The sequence below is a fragment of the Neofelis nebulosa genome, chromosome 7 (genome assembly GCF_028018385.1).
Source record: "Neofelis nebulosa isolate mNeoNeb1 chromosome 7, mNeoNeb1.pri, whole genome shotgun sequence".
NCBI lineage: Eukaryota > Metazoa > Chordata > Mammalia > Carnivora > Felidae > Neofelis > Neofelis nebulosa.
The window spans coordinates 101533942-101550173 of record NC_080788.1 but is presented as its reverse complement, the minus strand read 5'-3'; the positions used below and the strand labels follow the sequence as shown (position 1 = coordinate 101550173).

General features: G+C 38.2%; 1 protein-coding gene and 1 long non-coding RNA gene across 8 annotated transcripts in view; one reads left to right on the top strand and one right to left on the bottom strand.

The window, feature by feature from the left end:
- Positions 1 to 16232, bottom strand: part of LOC131517230 (uncharacterized) — a 183812-nt gene that overhangs the window by 58134 nt on the left and 109446 nt on the right. The gene's annotated exons all lie outside the window — the stretch shown is intronic.
- FERMT2 (FERM domain containing kindlin 2) overlaps positions 1 to 16232 on the top strand; it is an 84543-nt gene that overhangs the window by 60479 nt on the left and 7832 nt on the right. For 3 of the 6 annotated variants that reach the window (XM_058739063.1, XM_058739062.1, XM_058739065.1), the window contains exons 5-11: positions 1621 to 1653; positions 1994 to 2219; positions 2330 to 2432; positions 3903 to 4010; positions 8114 to 8248; positions 9104 to 9153; positions 10283 to 10407. In XM_058739063.1, the coding sequence (XP_058595046.1) occupies positions 1621 to 1653; positions 1994 to 2219; positions 2330 to 2432; positions 3903 to 4010; positions 8114 to 8248; positions 9104 to 9153; positions 10283 to 10407 (780 nt within the window). The remainder of the gene's footprint in view (positions 1 to 1620; positions 1654 to 1993; positions 2220 to 2329; positions 2433 to 3902; positions 4011 to 8113; positions 8249 to 9103; positions 9154 to 10282; positions 10408 to 16232) is intronic. The other 3 variants (XM_058739064.1, XM_058739066.1, XM_058739068.1) reach the window with 1 other exon arrangement.

Genomic DNA, 16232 nt, shown 5'->3' with positions numbered 1-16232 from the left:
ATCATACTAGGAATGAATTTTCAATATTCTGACATTCCTAGTAAAGGGTTTATTTTGCTAGATCTTTGAAATACACAATGAGAAGATTTTGCCTAGAAGGTAATGTTTTTCTATCTCTTATACATATATGCTCTAGCAGGATTCTTTGCCAAGCTGAGCTGGAGTAATGTTTTCAGCCCCCCCCCCCCCCCCCCCGCCTTTTTTTTTTTTTTTTTTTTATGTTTTTTAATGTTTATTTATTTTTGATAGAGGGAGAGAGTGCAAGCAGGGGAGGGCAGAGAGAAAGGGGGACACAGAATCTGAAGCAGGCTCCGGGCTCTGAGCTGTCAGCACAGAGCCCGATGCGGGGCTCGAACTCACGAACCGTGAGATCATGACCTGAGCCAAAGTTGGACGCTCAACCGACTGAGCCACCCAGGCACCCCTGTTTTCAGCCCTTTTAATAAGTATGGGTGCCCAAGTAGTAACCCTTTCACAAAATGCCGTTGTAGTTTTAAAGTTCTAGCTTTTAAGGATATCACTCACTATTCCAGTGTTCTTTAAAGCTAAAAAGGAGAGTTGACAGCTTTCTTTGTTGCTTATTGAACAACATTGAGATTCCGCAAGTTGCTTTAGTCACTAACATTGAAGAATACTTACTGGGGGCATCAAATCAGATACCCTGTGGCTAGCAAGATTTTTTTTTTTTTCCTTTGTGTTCTTTTCCTAGACTAGGTCATGACAACTACAAAAATCTCTAGCATGGTCACCAATTTTTCATAGGTAATTTTTTCTATCATTGTATTGGGGTGAGGTGGTAGGGAGGGATTGTTAGAGTGGAAAGGAAATTCCTAAACATATTCCTAAATTAGGTAAGGGAAACAGCCATTCTCTTTCCATCATCCATTAACAGTGTGATACTCATTTACACATTTTTTAATTACGAAGACAAAATATAATGAACAGAGTTAGGACTTCAAGGGGAGATGCTTTTACTTAATGCCATTCTGAACTTTTTGTTTTTTAAGTCTTAATTTTATCTCCTAATTTTTATAATTTAGATGATAGAGGATATATTGTCAGTTGATTTAATTCAAGTTTTTATTTATGTAGCCTCTACTTTGTGTCTGGCCTACTGAACACTGAGGAATTAGAAGATACAATATCCCTGCCTTCAGGGGCTTAATTATAAAATGTATCTTTGTTAGCAAAATTTTATCTACCCCTTTGCTTTAATACTTTATTTATAAATCTGTTGGAACCAGTTTAGCTGTTCAATAAGAAAACATTAACATAAAATTGTTCTCTTAATTTATGTGCATTTATTCAATTACATTGAGTTCTTAGAACAAGGTACGGATTTCAAAGAGTGATAAATGTGGATATGTTTGTCCCTGGACACTTGAGCACAATTTCATTCTTTTGATTGGACAAAAACATTTATTTTACAGTTAGGTTACAGTTTCTAAGATTCTTTACTCTTAAATTCATTTGAAATACTTAACTTTAGTTTATGATTCATATTAGGAAAAAATCTGTTGTTTTCTTTTTCCCATTTCCTTTTCCTTTTCATTCTTTGTTTCTGTCTTCTATTGTTGCCTTTCCTTTATCTTCTGAATTCCTTTCTTTCCTTTCCTATAGGCACTGATGTTCTTTACATTGGCCCTCTGAAAGGTGAGCCTTGCCACAATTAAAAACAAAAACTTGGTCTGTCTGCTTCAGCTATATCCTTAACTTGTCTTCCTTCTAATTCTCCTGAACTGATTTTTTCCCCCAGATTTTCTGCCAACTTAATTATATTCTTTTGACCTTGTTATTACATGTTCTAATGTTATACAAGTAGAGTTAAAGTTAATTTTACATGTTTTCAAGACAGGTAAAATAATGCACTAAGCTTTCCTTCCAGAATGAAGCTTTTGTTTCACAATTTGCTTTATATCATCGTAGTATGTATTACTGAAAACTAAGATTCTGTGCTTCATACTTACTACCTGTTTTTCATGTTATTTATTAGGAAGTATATATTCAAGCCCAGGACTTTATAGTAAAACAATGACCCCCACTTACGACGCTCATGATGGAAGCCCCTTGTCACCAACTTCTGCTTGGTTCGGTGACAGTGCTTTGTCAGAAGGCAACCCTGGTATACTTGCTGTCAGTCAGCCAATCACATCACCGGAAATCTTGGCAAAAATGTTCAAGCCCCAGGCTCTTCTTGACAAAGCAAAAATCAACCAAGGGTAAGTTTTAAAATGCAGATATGTTGAAGAATTTCTTTCTCCAGTGAGAGGTAGAGATACTTTATTAATCTTGTCTTGCTTTGTTCTAATGCCCTCGTTAATCTGTCCAGGTGGCTTGATTCCTCAAGATCTCTCATGGAACAGGATGTGAAGGAAAATGAGGCCTTGCTTCTCCGATTCAAGTATTACAGCTTTTTTGATTTGAATCCAAAGGTACCGAGGGTTTTAGAGGGATCTCTTCTTTTTTTCTTTTTGTTTTGTTCATTTGGATGTTTGGTTTTTGCAGTTGGTGGGGTTAAGAATCATTCATATATAGCAAGTCTGAATAATATTAAAAGCCTAAGCTTTAGACAAAGGCATCTATATTTGAAATAATTCTATTGTGTTAGTAAGTCAGAAGCATAATTAAACCTTTTTCTTTTTTGTTAAAATAATTGAACTTTTGGTTGATTTGTATTTTTAAAAGCACTAGCTTGGTACTACAGAATTGGTAAAGTTAGTTTTAGGGTTGTTTTTGTTTTGTTTTGTTTTTTTAACACTTCTCTTCAGCTGTGCTTTTTGTAAAACAAGATTTTTCTGAAATAGTACCTTTTAAATGATTTTCAGATTTCTAATTATAAATCAAAAGATGTTGCTTAAAAATTCTTTAAGCCTACATTTCTTCCCATTTAATAGCTAAACTTTGTAATATGTTTTTAGTATCAAATGATTGTATCACTTTGCTTTTCCTAGAAGAGTTAAATTTGCTATGAAATCTCAAGTATTTTTCCCTAGAATACATATGGCACAGAGATTTGGATCTTTTGCTTCCTTATTTATCATCCTTGGGAGGAAGGGAACCTCTCTTGACTACCTCTCATCCTTTTCATGTCTAGATTAGTGTCTAGATTTTCATGTATATAGTTTTCATTTTTTATTGTGTGCTTAAGTAATTTTTTATTGTAACTGTAAAATGTATATATTGGAACTATAAAAATAATTTTAGTCCCTTTTGGGTCATATCATGTCTCATTTTAGTAAAACCAAAGTTGTTTTAGGAACATAGTTACATTTGCTGGGGAAGGGGATGCTATGTATTGTTAAGACATTACTATTAATTTTTCTTAATGTAACTAAATGGATAATTCAGCAATATATAAATAAATCTTCTCCACAAGTACAAATATGTACTCTTATTTCAGATTCTTAAAATAATTGCTCTTTACAAGGACCTGACACTTTGTCTGAGCATGCTTTTCCCTAGTGAATAAGATGTTCCCTAAAATAATTTACTCTCTGATTATAACATTTTAGTGTGGCAGGTTGCAGTACCAACACTGAAAAGCAGTCACTTTTACCCTTTAAATGTCTTTCAAATCAGATTCATTTTCTTAAGAACTCTGGAATATCTGATGATTGTTTCCCTGTAAAATAACACAGAATCTATTTCTAATATTGGATAATAATGTTTTGGACATCTCAGTGTTATTTTTAATGGAAAATTAGATGTGGGTATATATAGACATACTTAACCCTGTAAGTATCGTTCTCATTATTGAGTATTTGATACTAAATAAAAATCCCAGGGAAAAAATGTATATTAAAACTTTTTGTTTCCAAGCGTTGAATGTGAATATTCAGTTTTCAAGTTATTTTATGTTAAAGGTGATGTATTACAAAAGGATTATGTCTCTTTTGCTGCAGTATGATGCAATCAGAATCAATCAGCTTTATGAGCAGGCCAAATGGGCTATTCTCCTAGAAGAAATTGAATGCACAGAAGAAGAAATGATGATGTTTGCAGCCCTGCAGGTAGTGGAGAGTATTGGTAAATGGGACTTTTCAATGGACAGGATAGGGGATTATTTTTAAATAGTAAAGTTGCATTGTAATTCCAGTAGCATTTTGATAGTGTTTGCTTTTTGCTGTGTTGAAAATGAATATACACTTAGAAGGCAAAGTAAATACATGAATTTCACTTTTTGTTTTTTTCAGAGTTTAGTGGTATATACTTCAGCTATTTTTTTTGTATCCTATAGAAGAAAACTATTCTCCCACCCCAGATATATATTAGTTTAAAACTACCCCATTTTGCTTTAGAAATAAGATCTACATTGAAAATCCCATTTCTAAAATGAAGCTTATTACTTGCATAATTTCCTAAGTAGCTGGGGCTGATAATATTTTTTAAGTGGCTATAGCAAAAATAATACACTTTAAAGGTGATAAATTTTAATGGACTACTGAAACAAAACATAAATTAGTTTTCAGAATGATAATCCTTAAGGTGTAGTTAGGGGCACCTGGGTGGCTCAGTCGGTTAAGTGTCTGACTCTTGATTTCAGCTCAGGTCATGATCTCACAGTTCATGAGATCGAGCTCCACTTCAGGCTCTGCGCTGAGGGTGCGAGCCTCCTTGGGATTCTGTCTCTCCTTCTCTCTCTGCACTTCCCTTGCTCACAGGCACACGGCGCTCCCTCTCTCTCTCAAAATACATTTAAAAAAAATTTTTTTTAAGTAGGTAATGTTTTCCTTAGATTAAACCAGTGTTTTCTCAACTGTAGTTCTTGCATACCAACTTTTTAAGAATACAGTAGTGCTTATATTTTCGAAACTTTCCCCCTTTAGTAAAATAACATTAGGGTGGCATCCACAGATCTGCCTTCTTAGAGACACTGGGATCCAGCGGACCACAGACTAGTCATTCTTACAGTTCACATAGTTGAATGAGGCTTTGGTGAATGTTCTCAGATTATGGTAGAATTCTGGTTTTGCCAGAAGTCCTGACAAAATTAGTGTTCTTTAAGTACAGGAAGCAAAGTTGACATTTACTTATTAAAAGCTTTCACTGTAAAAAGGATTTTATTTTCTTCTCTTTAGAACACAAATAAAAATGCTCCCAGTCTTCCAAATGTTTTTATGCATCCAGGAAGGTTTTCTGGTTAAGACTTAAAAAATTGTCCTGTTTACAATGGAAGAAAAGCTCATTTCTCCTTAGTTTATATGATAAAAGAAGGGAGTCGAAACAAAGCTTAAACAAGGAAAATCTTTGATGGCAGATAAATTAGTTTAGGTAGAGACTTGTTTAATCAGCTAGTTAAGAATCTTCTATTGTGTTTTTGGATAATTCAGATTATCTGAAGAATTTCATGAATTAAATTCTGGAGTAATTTTGTTCAAAGTATCTCACTTGGTTTATAGTTTTCTACCTACATCTTTCTCACTTAGAATATAGGCGTATAATTTTCTAGTGACGGTTTTGCCAATGACAGAAGAGTAGTACATATAAAATGTATGTGGGGGAAAATCACAGACTTTTATTATATAGTATTTATCTTTTTATTATAAAAATAATGCACTTTTTAAAAAACCAACAGATACAGACGTACCTATGAGCGCATAGTAGGTGCTGAAAAAATTTGCTGAGTGAGAATATAGTTGACCCTTGAACAACACAGGCTTGAACTGCATGGGTCCACTTATGTGCAGATTTTCTTCGATAAATACATTACAGTAAATGTATTTTCCTTACATTTTTTTCTCTAACTTTATTGTAAGAATAAGTCTATACATATATAACATACAAAATATATGTTAATTGTTTCTTATTGATAAAGTTCTGGTCAAGAGCAGACTATTATTAGTAAGGTTTTGGGAGAGTCAGTGCCCCTAGCCTCCATGTTGTCCAAGGGTCAGACAGACACACACAGTTGTATTTTCACAGAAATAGGATCATTTCATAGCTTTCCCTCACCCAGTGTACAGTAGACAGTCCATTTTAGTGCAGTAGAAAACACTTCAAGACATGAATTTTAATTTGTGGACACAATGTCCCAAAGCATAGCTCTCCTGAACCATTTGAGAATCTAGATTTATTATTATTTTTTTATGTTTATTTTTGAGAGAGGGAGGGGGAGAGCAAGAGGGAGACACAGAATCTGAAGCAGGCTCCAAGCTGTCAGCACAGAGCCCAGCCTGGGGCTCGAACCTACAAACCGTGAGATTATGACATGAGTCAAAGTCGGACACTTAACTGACTAAGCCACCGAGGTGCCCCTAGAATCTAGATTCTATAAGAGAATTTTGGACTACAAATCCTGAGTTCTTAGAAGCCTTCCCAGAAACTGAACCAAAGGCTCTAAGAATCCATCCAGTACAGAAGGGGGAAACTTTGAGAAGATGGGAAAGAGATGACTATTCTTTTTATTTTAGACAGTCTGCACTCTGAACTTGGGGCTTCTGGTTCCCTGTGTAACGTAAATCTACAATAGTAAAAAGAAACAAAGTAAGGAGGAGTGGATCAAAAACAGAAAGGTTAATAACACTGTTTTTAAAGTATTTAGGTCCAAGTCTGTATTGTAACATTTAAAAGATAACCGATGCATCTCTGAAAGCAAAGCTGGGGTTTTATGACCATTCCCATTCATAGCCAGGGTTTCTACAGTATAACTTAAAAGGACTTTCTGCATCAGAATCACCTAAGTCACTTAATAAAAATGCAGATTCTGGGCTGGACTCCAGATTTGCTACATTAAAATCTCTGTGGGGTGAACCTAAGAATATGTATTTTTAACCAACTCTCTTGACGATTCTTAATGTTACTGACATTTGAGGCAACTTCCTGAGTGCCTCAACCTACCACATTCTCCATGATTTGTGAACATGGAAGTTTCTATCACTGGAGGGATCTCATTTCAACACAGTTGAAGGGATAGCCAGAGACTATTCATTATCAATTCACTAATCTTAAAATACAGAGGAACACTGACAGTTGGTCTCAGATTAGTTCATTCAGTGTTCCCATGAATAGATCCTATTCAATGAATGAATACTTTAGAAATTTGGAGTGCTACTTAATGCTTTGAAAGGAAACTGATTAGGGGCACCTAGGTGGCTCAGTCGGTTAAATGTCACCTCTTGATTTCAGCTCAGGTCTTGATCTCATGATTCATGGTTCAAGCCCCAGTTCGTGGGTTCGAGCCCCACATCGGGTTCTGTGTTGACATCGTGCGGCCTGCTGGAGATTCTGTCTTCCTCTCCTGCTCCTCCCCTGCTCGTGCTCACACATGCACGTTCTCTCTCTCTCAAAATAAATAAACTTAAAAAAAAAAGAGAGGTTTTTTTTTTTTTAGATTAAGTGATTCAAAAGTTCTACTTACCTTTGTGTGAAACCTCTGTAAGGTTTAGCATCAGAATCTAATAGATTATTAATATTTGTTCTAAGTGACCTAAATATATTTAAAATCATTACTAGTTTTTCTTTATGCAAAGATTTTTCTAGCTGCGTAAGGAGTATTTACCACTACTCTGGTATATATACACAAATATGCATGTGTGTGTGTTCACATATAAATGTAATCCATCTTATCATTGTTACGTAACTGAGATATAAACATCATCTTCCTCTGATCATGTTTTCAGCACTGAATTGAGGCTGGGGGGCCGGGGGAAGAAGGGCTTTAGCTTTCAACTAATTTTCTTCTGCAGGGTAGTAATAGTAACACAAGGTAATCAATGTTAATATATTTTTACAAAAGACCTGATGCATATTCTGTTAATTCATTCAGTATTCATTGGTTCTAGGACCTGTTCTAGACACACGGAATACTGCAGTGGGGAGAAAAGAGTAAAAAAATCTCTGCTCATGTGGAGCTTAGTGGACAACCTGTTAACTCTAAGTCCTAGGGCTTCCCAAACTAAATCATTTTTATATATCCTGGATAAATATTTATTGGGATGTTTAGGACACTGATTTTAGGTGCACTGCCATTTATTTTCCTATTCTAGTTCTTGGACACTATATCTTTTCAAGTTAGGTGATGAAAAGCTTTCAATATAGATGCGAATAGTGATCTCATTTTAAAGTTTTACTAGTTAGAACAGACATTTAAATAAAATATCATTTCTGTTTTCAGTATCACATCAATAAGCTGTCAATCATGACATCAGAGAATCATTTGAACAACAGTGACAAAGAAGTAGACGAAGTTGATGCTGCTCTTTCAGACCTGGAGATCACTTTGGAAGGAGGGAAAACATCAACAATTTTGGTATGGTGAATCTTTTTCCCTACTAGTTTAGTTTGAATTCTTACCTTTTTGTGGATTTAATGCTTTAGAGAACACAGGTGTTGACTTATCAGAAACTTTCAGGGAAAAATTTTAAATTAATATTCTAGTCTCTAGGATACAGTAAAGATAGATCTCGAGATATCTGCACATTCTCTCACAAGCAGTGGAAGAACATTTCTGCAGAGTAAAAGGTAGAGTGAAGTCATGGTAACATCCATTCAGTGAGCTTCACATTTAAAATGTTACAAAAAGAGAAAAGCAGATCTTGGGAAAAATTTTAAATGCTAAGTTTAGTTTTAAAGCTTAGGAATTAGTTGTTACAGAAGAAACACTGACCTAAGGGCTGTTAGGATTTTATAAAATTTTCATGTGCAGATGTAAACAATTTTAGCTGAATTAGAATAATATGTTCTTATAGGTTATATGAACTGCCATTTTGATCACATTTTTTATTAGCTTTGTATGCCACTTAAAAATGACTTTGTGGAGTGCCTGGGTGGCTCAGTTGGTTAGACTTTTGGTTTCAGCTCTGTCATGATCTCATGGTTCGTAGGATCGAGCCTCACGTTGGGGTCTGCGCTGACAGCGTGGAGCCTGCTTGGGATCCTCTCTCTCTCTCTCTCTCTCTCTCTCTCTCTCTCACAAAACAAACTTTAAAAAAAATGGCTTTGTACATATGACCATACATTATGATTGTACTTTTAAAACCTTAATAATCTGTATGTTATGTAATTTTGTTAATTGAATACACTGATACTTGATGGCAGGTACTAAATATTAGAGTTTCAAATTTCAAGAAAAATCAGAAAAAAAATGATTTAATTCTTTCCCTAGGGTGACATCACTTCTATTCCTGAACTTGCTGACTATATTAAAGTTTTTAAGTAAGTACAAAAGGGGAGGAATTCCAAATATTAATGAATGACAAGTATCAATTTTGTAGTCACATTCATGTTGGAATTTACTTTAGCATATGCATTATGAATTATGAGAGAAAATAACCATCTTTACCAAATTAAAATTGCAGTACTCGTGAGTTGTTTTATCTGATAAACATTTTTCTTAAAGGGGAAAAGCAAAGATTATGTAACCTAGATTGCATCATGTAGACTGAAACATACAGTGGCATTTTACTATAAAACATCCCCTCCGGGTGAAAGCAGGACATAATGAACTATTATTGCCAGCAGTTATTTCCTTGTTCAGAGCCCCAGATTCTATTGAATTTTATTCATTTGTTCAAGGCATATTTTATAATAAGGTTTTTGTGTATCTTATCTAGACTTTCATCAATCTGGGCACAGTCCACAGAATCTAGGCATTAAAGCAGAAAAGGGAGAAAGGAGAGGAGGTGATATGGAATAGAAGGTGTGAAGCCATTATGGAATAAACCATTTACTGTAGCTAAACATATAACAGCTTACCGTATGGAAAGTTTCTAAGATAAGGGCATGATTTCAGATGCCGCTCCCTATCCCCTTTCTTCTCGCATTTCACACCTTTACTTACCCACTCTCTGTCATGATTACTGTCATCTTCGTGTTGGCCTTGGGTGGCAAGTTGAAGCACCATTCAGTTACACCCTGAGAGAGACCAGTACCCTCGTTCAGAGAGGCTCCAAAGGCAGCCTTGCACACACTCAGGAATCTGCTGGTGATTATAGGACCTAGGAGCTTTCCGATTGGTGACATTTACTTCACCTTTTGTTTCTTGTCCTTTCCATGTGACCTGCTAGTGTTAGAGATGGCTACCACTGACAGAAATACTAGATTGTTGGCCCTCCTTTCTCCTCTACCCATTCACTGTTTGAGATCTTCCTGAGTAGATTGATCGAGAGGGGACAAATCCAATAACAGCAACATTGAATATACCATGCTGGCCCAAGGGAACTTAGTTGAATATATGTAAAACTTGGCCTCAGACTTTTAATGTTTTGAAACTTTGCTGCTAAAACATACTGTTGATAAAGTTATTTCAAAAGTGGTTTTTCTCTTAATTCTGTTTGACATGTAGGCCAAAAAAACTGACTCTAAAAGGTTACAAGCAATATTGGTGCACCTTTAAAGATACATCTATTTCTTGCTATAAGAGCAAAGAAGAATCCAGTGGCACACCAGCTCATCAGATGAACCTAAGAGGTAAGGAAAGCCTTGGAGTGACCAGTGTTGATGGAGAAACTTTCTGTTGGCTAACAGTCAATAAACTTCACTTTGCTCGGTGGGGCAGGGGTGTGTTTCTCAGCAGATACATTTACTCCTTTATGGTACCTTTTTAGGTCTAGATTCTTTTTTTTGGTACATAGTTTTTGTCACAATTTTAAGCATTCCATTTCCCACAACTATTTCGTTATAATCTCTTTGTACAGTCTTCATTTGAAGTGATTCCACTTTTCTTCTCGTCAAGTAAATCTGTGGTGCCTCTTTTCTCATCCTCAGCATTAGGTCATTCAGGTTTTCTTCATTCTCATCCGTGTTGTAGTCCTCTCCGTTTTTGCTGGCTTTTCCCTTCCTCATCAGCATCCTACTCTTCTTCCTGACTTTCACTGATGATAAGCTGCTCCCCCTCATGACCCCCAGTCTCTTTTTGGCTCCGCAATGGGGCAGCAGGCACCTATGGGGTTTGGCCAACTTCTTAACCCTCCCACAACACCTTCCTGAACATTTTCGTTCGACACTCTGCTCTCAGTTTGGCTCCTGGGGTAGCCCCAGGATACACCTCTGAGGCTCCTCCTCGTCAACAACCTGAATCTCTTTGGTTTCCTCTTGTCTCTTCAAATCCAAAGCTGTCACTAAGGGGCTGGTATTTGAGGCACATGTTATTGGACATGTTTCTACTCCCTTGTGGCAACCTTGTTTGCTGTGGCCTGAGTTGCTCCTGGCTGAGGACTCAGAGCTACTGGCTTTGGTCTTTTTTTTTTCCATTTCACTCCCCACTTGGGTGACTTCTTTGGTTCTTCATACTGCTCCTTCACTTCTTTTATCTGACTGATGCAGTGGTTCAGGCAGAAGGAGAATTTCCTGTCCAGGTTGGTCTGGTTCTTCTACGGCTAGAGGACATCTTGCTGCCTCCTGCCGTGATTTTTCTGCAGGGTGTTGCAGATTGTTGATCACCACTTCACTTATGGGGATATTCACTAAAACCATTTGGCTCACTTCCAGCGAGAACTGCTCTCCTATGTGCCCACACCACACTCCCTGCACCCTTGGCACCAGCATGCTTGGTGGATTGTCATCTCACTGTTCCACACTCTTACAGCAAAGGCTAGAAAACTAAAATAAAATACATTTTCTGGACTTGTTTGCAGTGAGATTTTTATTCCAATCAGATGCATTCATGTAAGACTTCAATTCCCAACTAAGTTATGGGGTTGGAGAGGCAGAATTGAGAAAGGAGCATGGTGTTTCCAGGCTATGGAGCTGCGGGGTAGCCTCCTGGTTTCGTGGCCTGTTGGTTGCCGTTCCCTTGGCAGGCTAGTTGTTCAAGAAGTTCATTCCTATTGGCCCAACCCGTTTCTCCTCTGGGTTACATTTTGCATGTACATTTATCATTATATGTAAAGCAATATGCCTTTCTAACTAAAAATGTCCATATTTGGACAAAAGTACCCAAGAAGGGGGCCCCTGACTCATTCACAGAAATTATTCTCAAAATACTGTATTTATTGCTTAAAATATAAAGGTGCTTTCCCTGATCTGTAGTCTTCATTTTCTTTTCTACATAGTACATTAGGATATTTTTAGTATATTTCAACGAAATGTCCAAATCTGTGCTCTGTGTTCTGCTCACTAGTTATCTGAACTGTTGTTTTTAAAAAAGGAAACCCCTGGCCTGGGTAGAAGATTGCTCTGCGCATGTGTTAGAATACTGTAATTTTCCTAAAACTTTGAATTAGGCTAACTGCCTTTCTCTCCAAGACCCATGAGTTAACTTTTGGGTCTCTTTTGTTATTTGTTACTTTTAGAATCTGTTGCAGCTCTTGTTCTTGCTTCTGTCCTCAGCTGCCCAGGACCAGCCCAGATTATCTGCTCTTGATTGAGACTAGATCTGTCTTCTGGCCCCTGCTTTCTCTAACCGTGTTACATCCCTAACCTTCCCCCCCTGCATGACTGAGAAGCCAAGTCCTAGTATGGAAAATGGCTTACAGTGTGCTGTCATCCTACCTTTTCCATGTCCTCCCAAAAGAGCATTTTCCCACACATCACACTAATGAAGATATCACTAGCCTAAAAATCAAGTGGCTTACTTCCTGTTCTGCTACTAAATAAGCCCTGTGATTTTAGAAAAATAGCCCATTTGGACCTCAGTACCTTCCTCTAAGAAATGAGAGTGTTCTCCATGCCTTTGGACTTTGGACTTTGGACTAGATGTTCTCTAAGGCCTTTGGAGATCTAAAATGAAAAGTTCTAAAAACAAATTCAGTTCCAATACTGATTGAATTCCTGTGCCCCAGCTGTGCTAGATCCTGGAGACATGAGCAGGAACAGGTTACAGACCCACCCCTCTGGGTGTTTAGAGCATTTGGGAGATAAACAGTGACAATTTGGGCAATGAATAGTACTTTAAAAAGTAACAGGTCCAAGGAGGAGCAAAGATAAGGGTGTGTGCTGTCTCAGTGTTCAGCGATGGTGGGGAATATCCTGGCAGAAATAATGCCAGAGTTAGATCCAGTGTCTAACTCAAGGCCCATGGAAGGAAGGAGAATTGGTAAAAACCTTGTGGCAGAGACTGGTATGCAGAAATTCCTGGAGAAAAGCATCAGCAACCACAGGGGGTTTTGTGCTGTTGGAATGTAGAGTTCAAGGCAGAGGATGAATGCTTCCCAGTGGCTATTGCATCTGATTTCTACATAGAAGAGGGACAACAGCTGAAGAAATTGGCATGTTTTGGAGGATAAAAATGTTAGGGATTGTTTTTTAAACTGGCAGCAATGAAGTGTCACTGAGAAAGTATTAACATGAAAATAACAGGATCCATCCTATTTATATTGGCTACAGTATAGAGGAATAATTTTAGAACAGTGACAGTGATCCAGATTAAGGTGATCAATATGGATGGAGAAAAGGGTTCAAGTTCAGAAGATCCTGAGAAAGCCCAGTCAGCAAGCATCCTGAGTGATTGATTTGGGAGATGCTCATGGGGAGGGACTTATTTCTGGCTCGTACAAGTTGGATGGATAGAGTTGAGAATATAGAAGAGCTTATTTCGGGGAGAAGGACAGTGAGTTTAATTTTGGGTTATTTTAAATTTGAGGTGCCTGTGGGATAGCTGTTGGAGGTAACTTGTAGGCCACTGGATCACGGGAGATCCACATGCAGATACTGATGGTATCAGTTTTAGCGTTAATGATAAATGGCAGCCATTACAATGGTTGTCTATAATATGAAAAGGCTAAGAACAGAACCCTGCAGAACACCTGTGTTTGAGATACAGGGCAGATTAGAGGAAGGGAAACAAAAAATGCTTACAGAGACCATGTCTGGAAATGAGACATGGTGGGAACTAAGATAAAAGTTGTTTCAGAAAGGACAGCGTAATCACTGGCATCAAATACTACAGAAAAGTAAGATAAAGACTGTGAAGCCGACATAGCATTTAGCCACATTGGAGGTGGTTGGTGGCCTTGATGCAGAACAGATTGGAGCAGATTTCAGTGGCCTTTGAGTATGGGAGCCAAAGTACAGTCATTGAGAAGTAAATAGGAAACAGAGATAGTTTTTTGATGAACCTTACCTGTAATAAGGAGGGAGGAAAGAGGGCAGTAACAGCAGAGAGAGGTATAAGGTGGAGGAGAAAGGCATTTTGTTTCAAGATTGGAGAGACCCAAGGAAGTGAAATGCTGATGGAAACATCACACTAGAAATAGAGAAGTAGTGTCTGGGAGAGGAAGAGGATCTCTGTGATGGAGCAAGGTTCCTGGGATGGCAGAAAACAGCCCACTTGGGATCAGAGAGATGCCATCCCACTGTGGGATTGAGGGCAGCAAGCTTTATCGGCTGTGGTGGTAGGAAGCTGTGTGACTACTTCTCATGGCTTTCTTGGAGAAAAGATAGAAGTTGTCCCCTGAGAGTGAGCGGCATCGGAGGCCTGAGAAGATTTGAGATAAACATTGTTGAGAGTATCTGAAAACACAGGATGCAAGTGTTGAGGGCCAGGTAGAGTTTGGGAATCCATGAATTTCTGGTGAAACCTATCTGCTTGGTTTTGTGGTTTTTCTCCCCCTCCCCTCCTTAGAGTGCTCAGCAGCCTATTATAGGCAAGTAAAAGCGAGGTGGTTGGATGGAGCCAGGGTTAAGGTCTTGGTTAATGTGTATTAATGGAAATACGGTGAGTCTAGGGAGTTGGATGTGATAGCTGGTGAATGGTGTCCAGGCTGGACTCAGGAAAAGGAAGAAGTGAAAACATGATGGGGAGAAGGTGTCAGGGCTGCAGGACTCAAAGAGTTTGAAGACTGCGGTTAGAACGTGTCAGAGGAGCAGCAATTGGGCTACAGTGAAGCATGGCACGTTGCCATGGTCGTAGGTACCCAAGGTGGCACGGAGTGAATATTGTCTGAGATGTGTGCCCTGACAGGTGCCTCTGCGCCTACAGTAGCACCTGAGTTACCACTCACTATGCCTCGCCAAGCTTTTTAGGTTTTTTTGGTGTTTTACTTTTAAAAGAGACATGATTATGGGATTGTGTACTTTTAAGTCTGCTTCAGTGAGTAATGAAATCTGCAAAAGAACTATCTTCAAACATCTCCTCTTTGTGTTACCTTTGCAGATTAAATGCAAACTTCCTGATAGTTTGTAATCCTTGTACAGAAAGAGGTAAATGCTGTAGCTAATATTTTTTTAAAAGAAAGCAAACAGGGAGAAAGTCCACTAAATTCATGATAGGTGTTTCTGGAAAGGAGAAGAGGATCTTCCATTTATCTAAAATGTTCTGTTTCTTGGGGCGCCTGGGTGACTCAGTCGTTTTAGCGTCTGACTCTGGATTTCAGGTCATGATCTCACGGTTCACGGGATCGAGCCACGGGCTTGAGATTCTCTCTGCCCCTCCCCTGCATGCGTGTGCAGTGCCCACTCCCTCTTATCAGAGTGCATAAACATTAAAAAAAGTACAGTATTCTGTTGTTTTCAATACAGTGCTTTGTATTTGTTCTTTCTTTGTGGTAGATGTAGAGAGCTTTATTATCTTGTTCCTTACACTCTCTGTACAGAGAGATGTTGCTCCGGTACACAGAGCAAAGTGACCACAGGCCCTGCTAACAGTCTAGGAGCCTACTTGATGGTCTTAAGACACATTGAGGGTGATAACTGGAATACCGTTTAGAAAGCTCTGACATGTCTGTTATCTTCTTTATCCTTACGGCATTCCTGTGAGGTAGAGTTTTAAGGTTGGGAAATTTGGGCTTAGAGATGTTCCACAAATGGGCAGTAATTAAGTGACAGAGAAGCGTGGAACAAGGTCAGATTGCAGGGTGCCTCTCCACTATGTTACACTGGTTACTGCTTGTTTATGCCAGCCATTATCCCGCCATCTAACTGAGTGTATGTTCAGCCCACCTGTGTGCCCTTCTGTAAAGCTGCTAGCTAATGCTTCACAGAAAAGGCATCATAAAAGTCCTTTATTCTTGGGGCTTCTGGCCAGTAGAGCAGGCAGCTCTTGATCTCAGGGCCATGAGTTCAAGCCCCACAGTGGGCAGAGAGGTTACTTTTGAACAGTCGCTTATTCTTACCAAAATGTTATCCCTATACATTTAGCAACTTAAAAGTCCCAAATACCTTGAGATTTAAGGAACTGAATGATATTAAAACAGCACAATATCAAACTTGTGGGGTCGTGTTTTTTGGTAATATCCTTTTAACAGGACCCTTTCCTTCTCTTCAGTGAAGTTTTATGAGGACCACAAACTGCATTATACCCCTTTTCTACACTAGATCTCTTTTGCTCCACCTCAAACAATTATTGGGCGATAAAA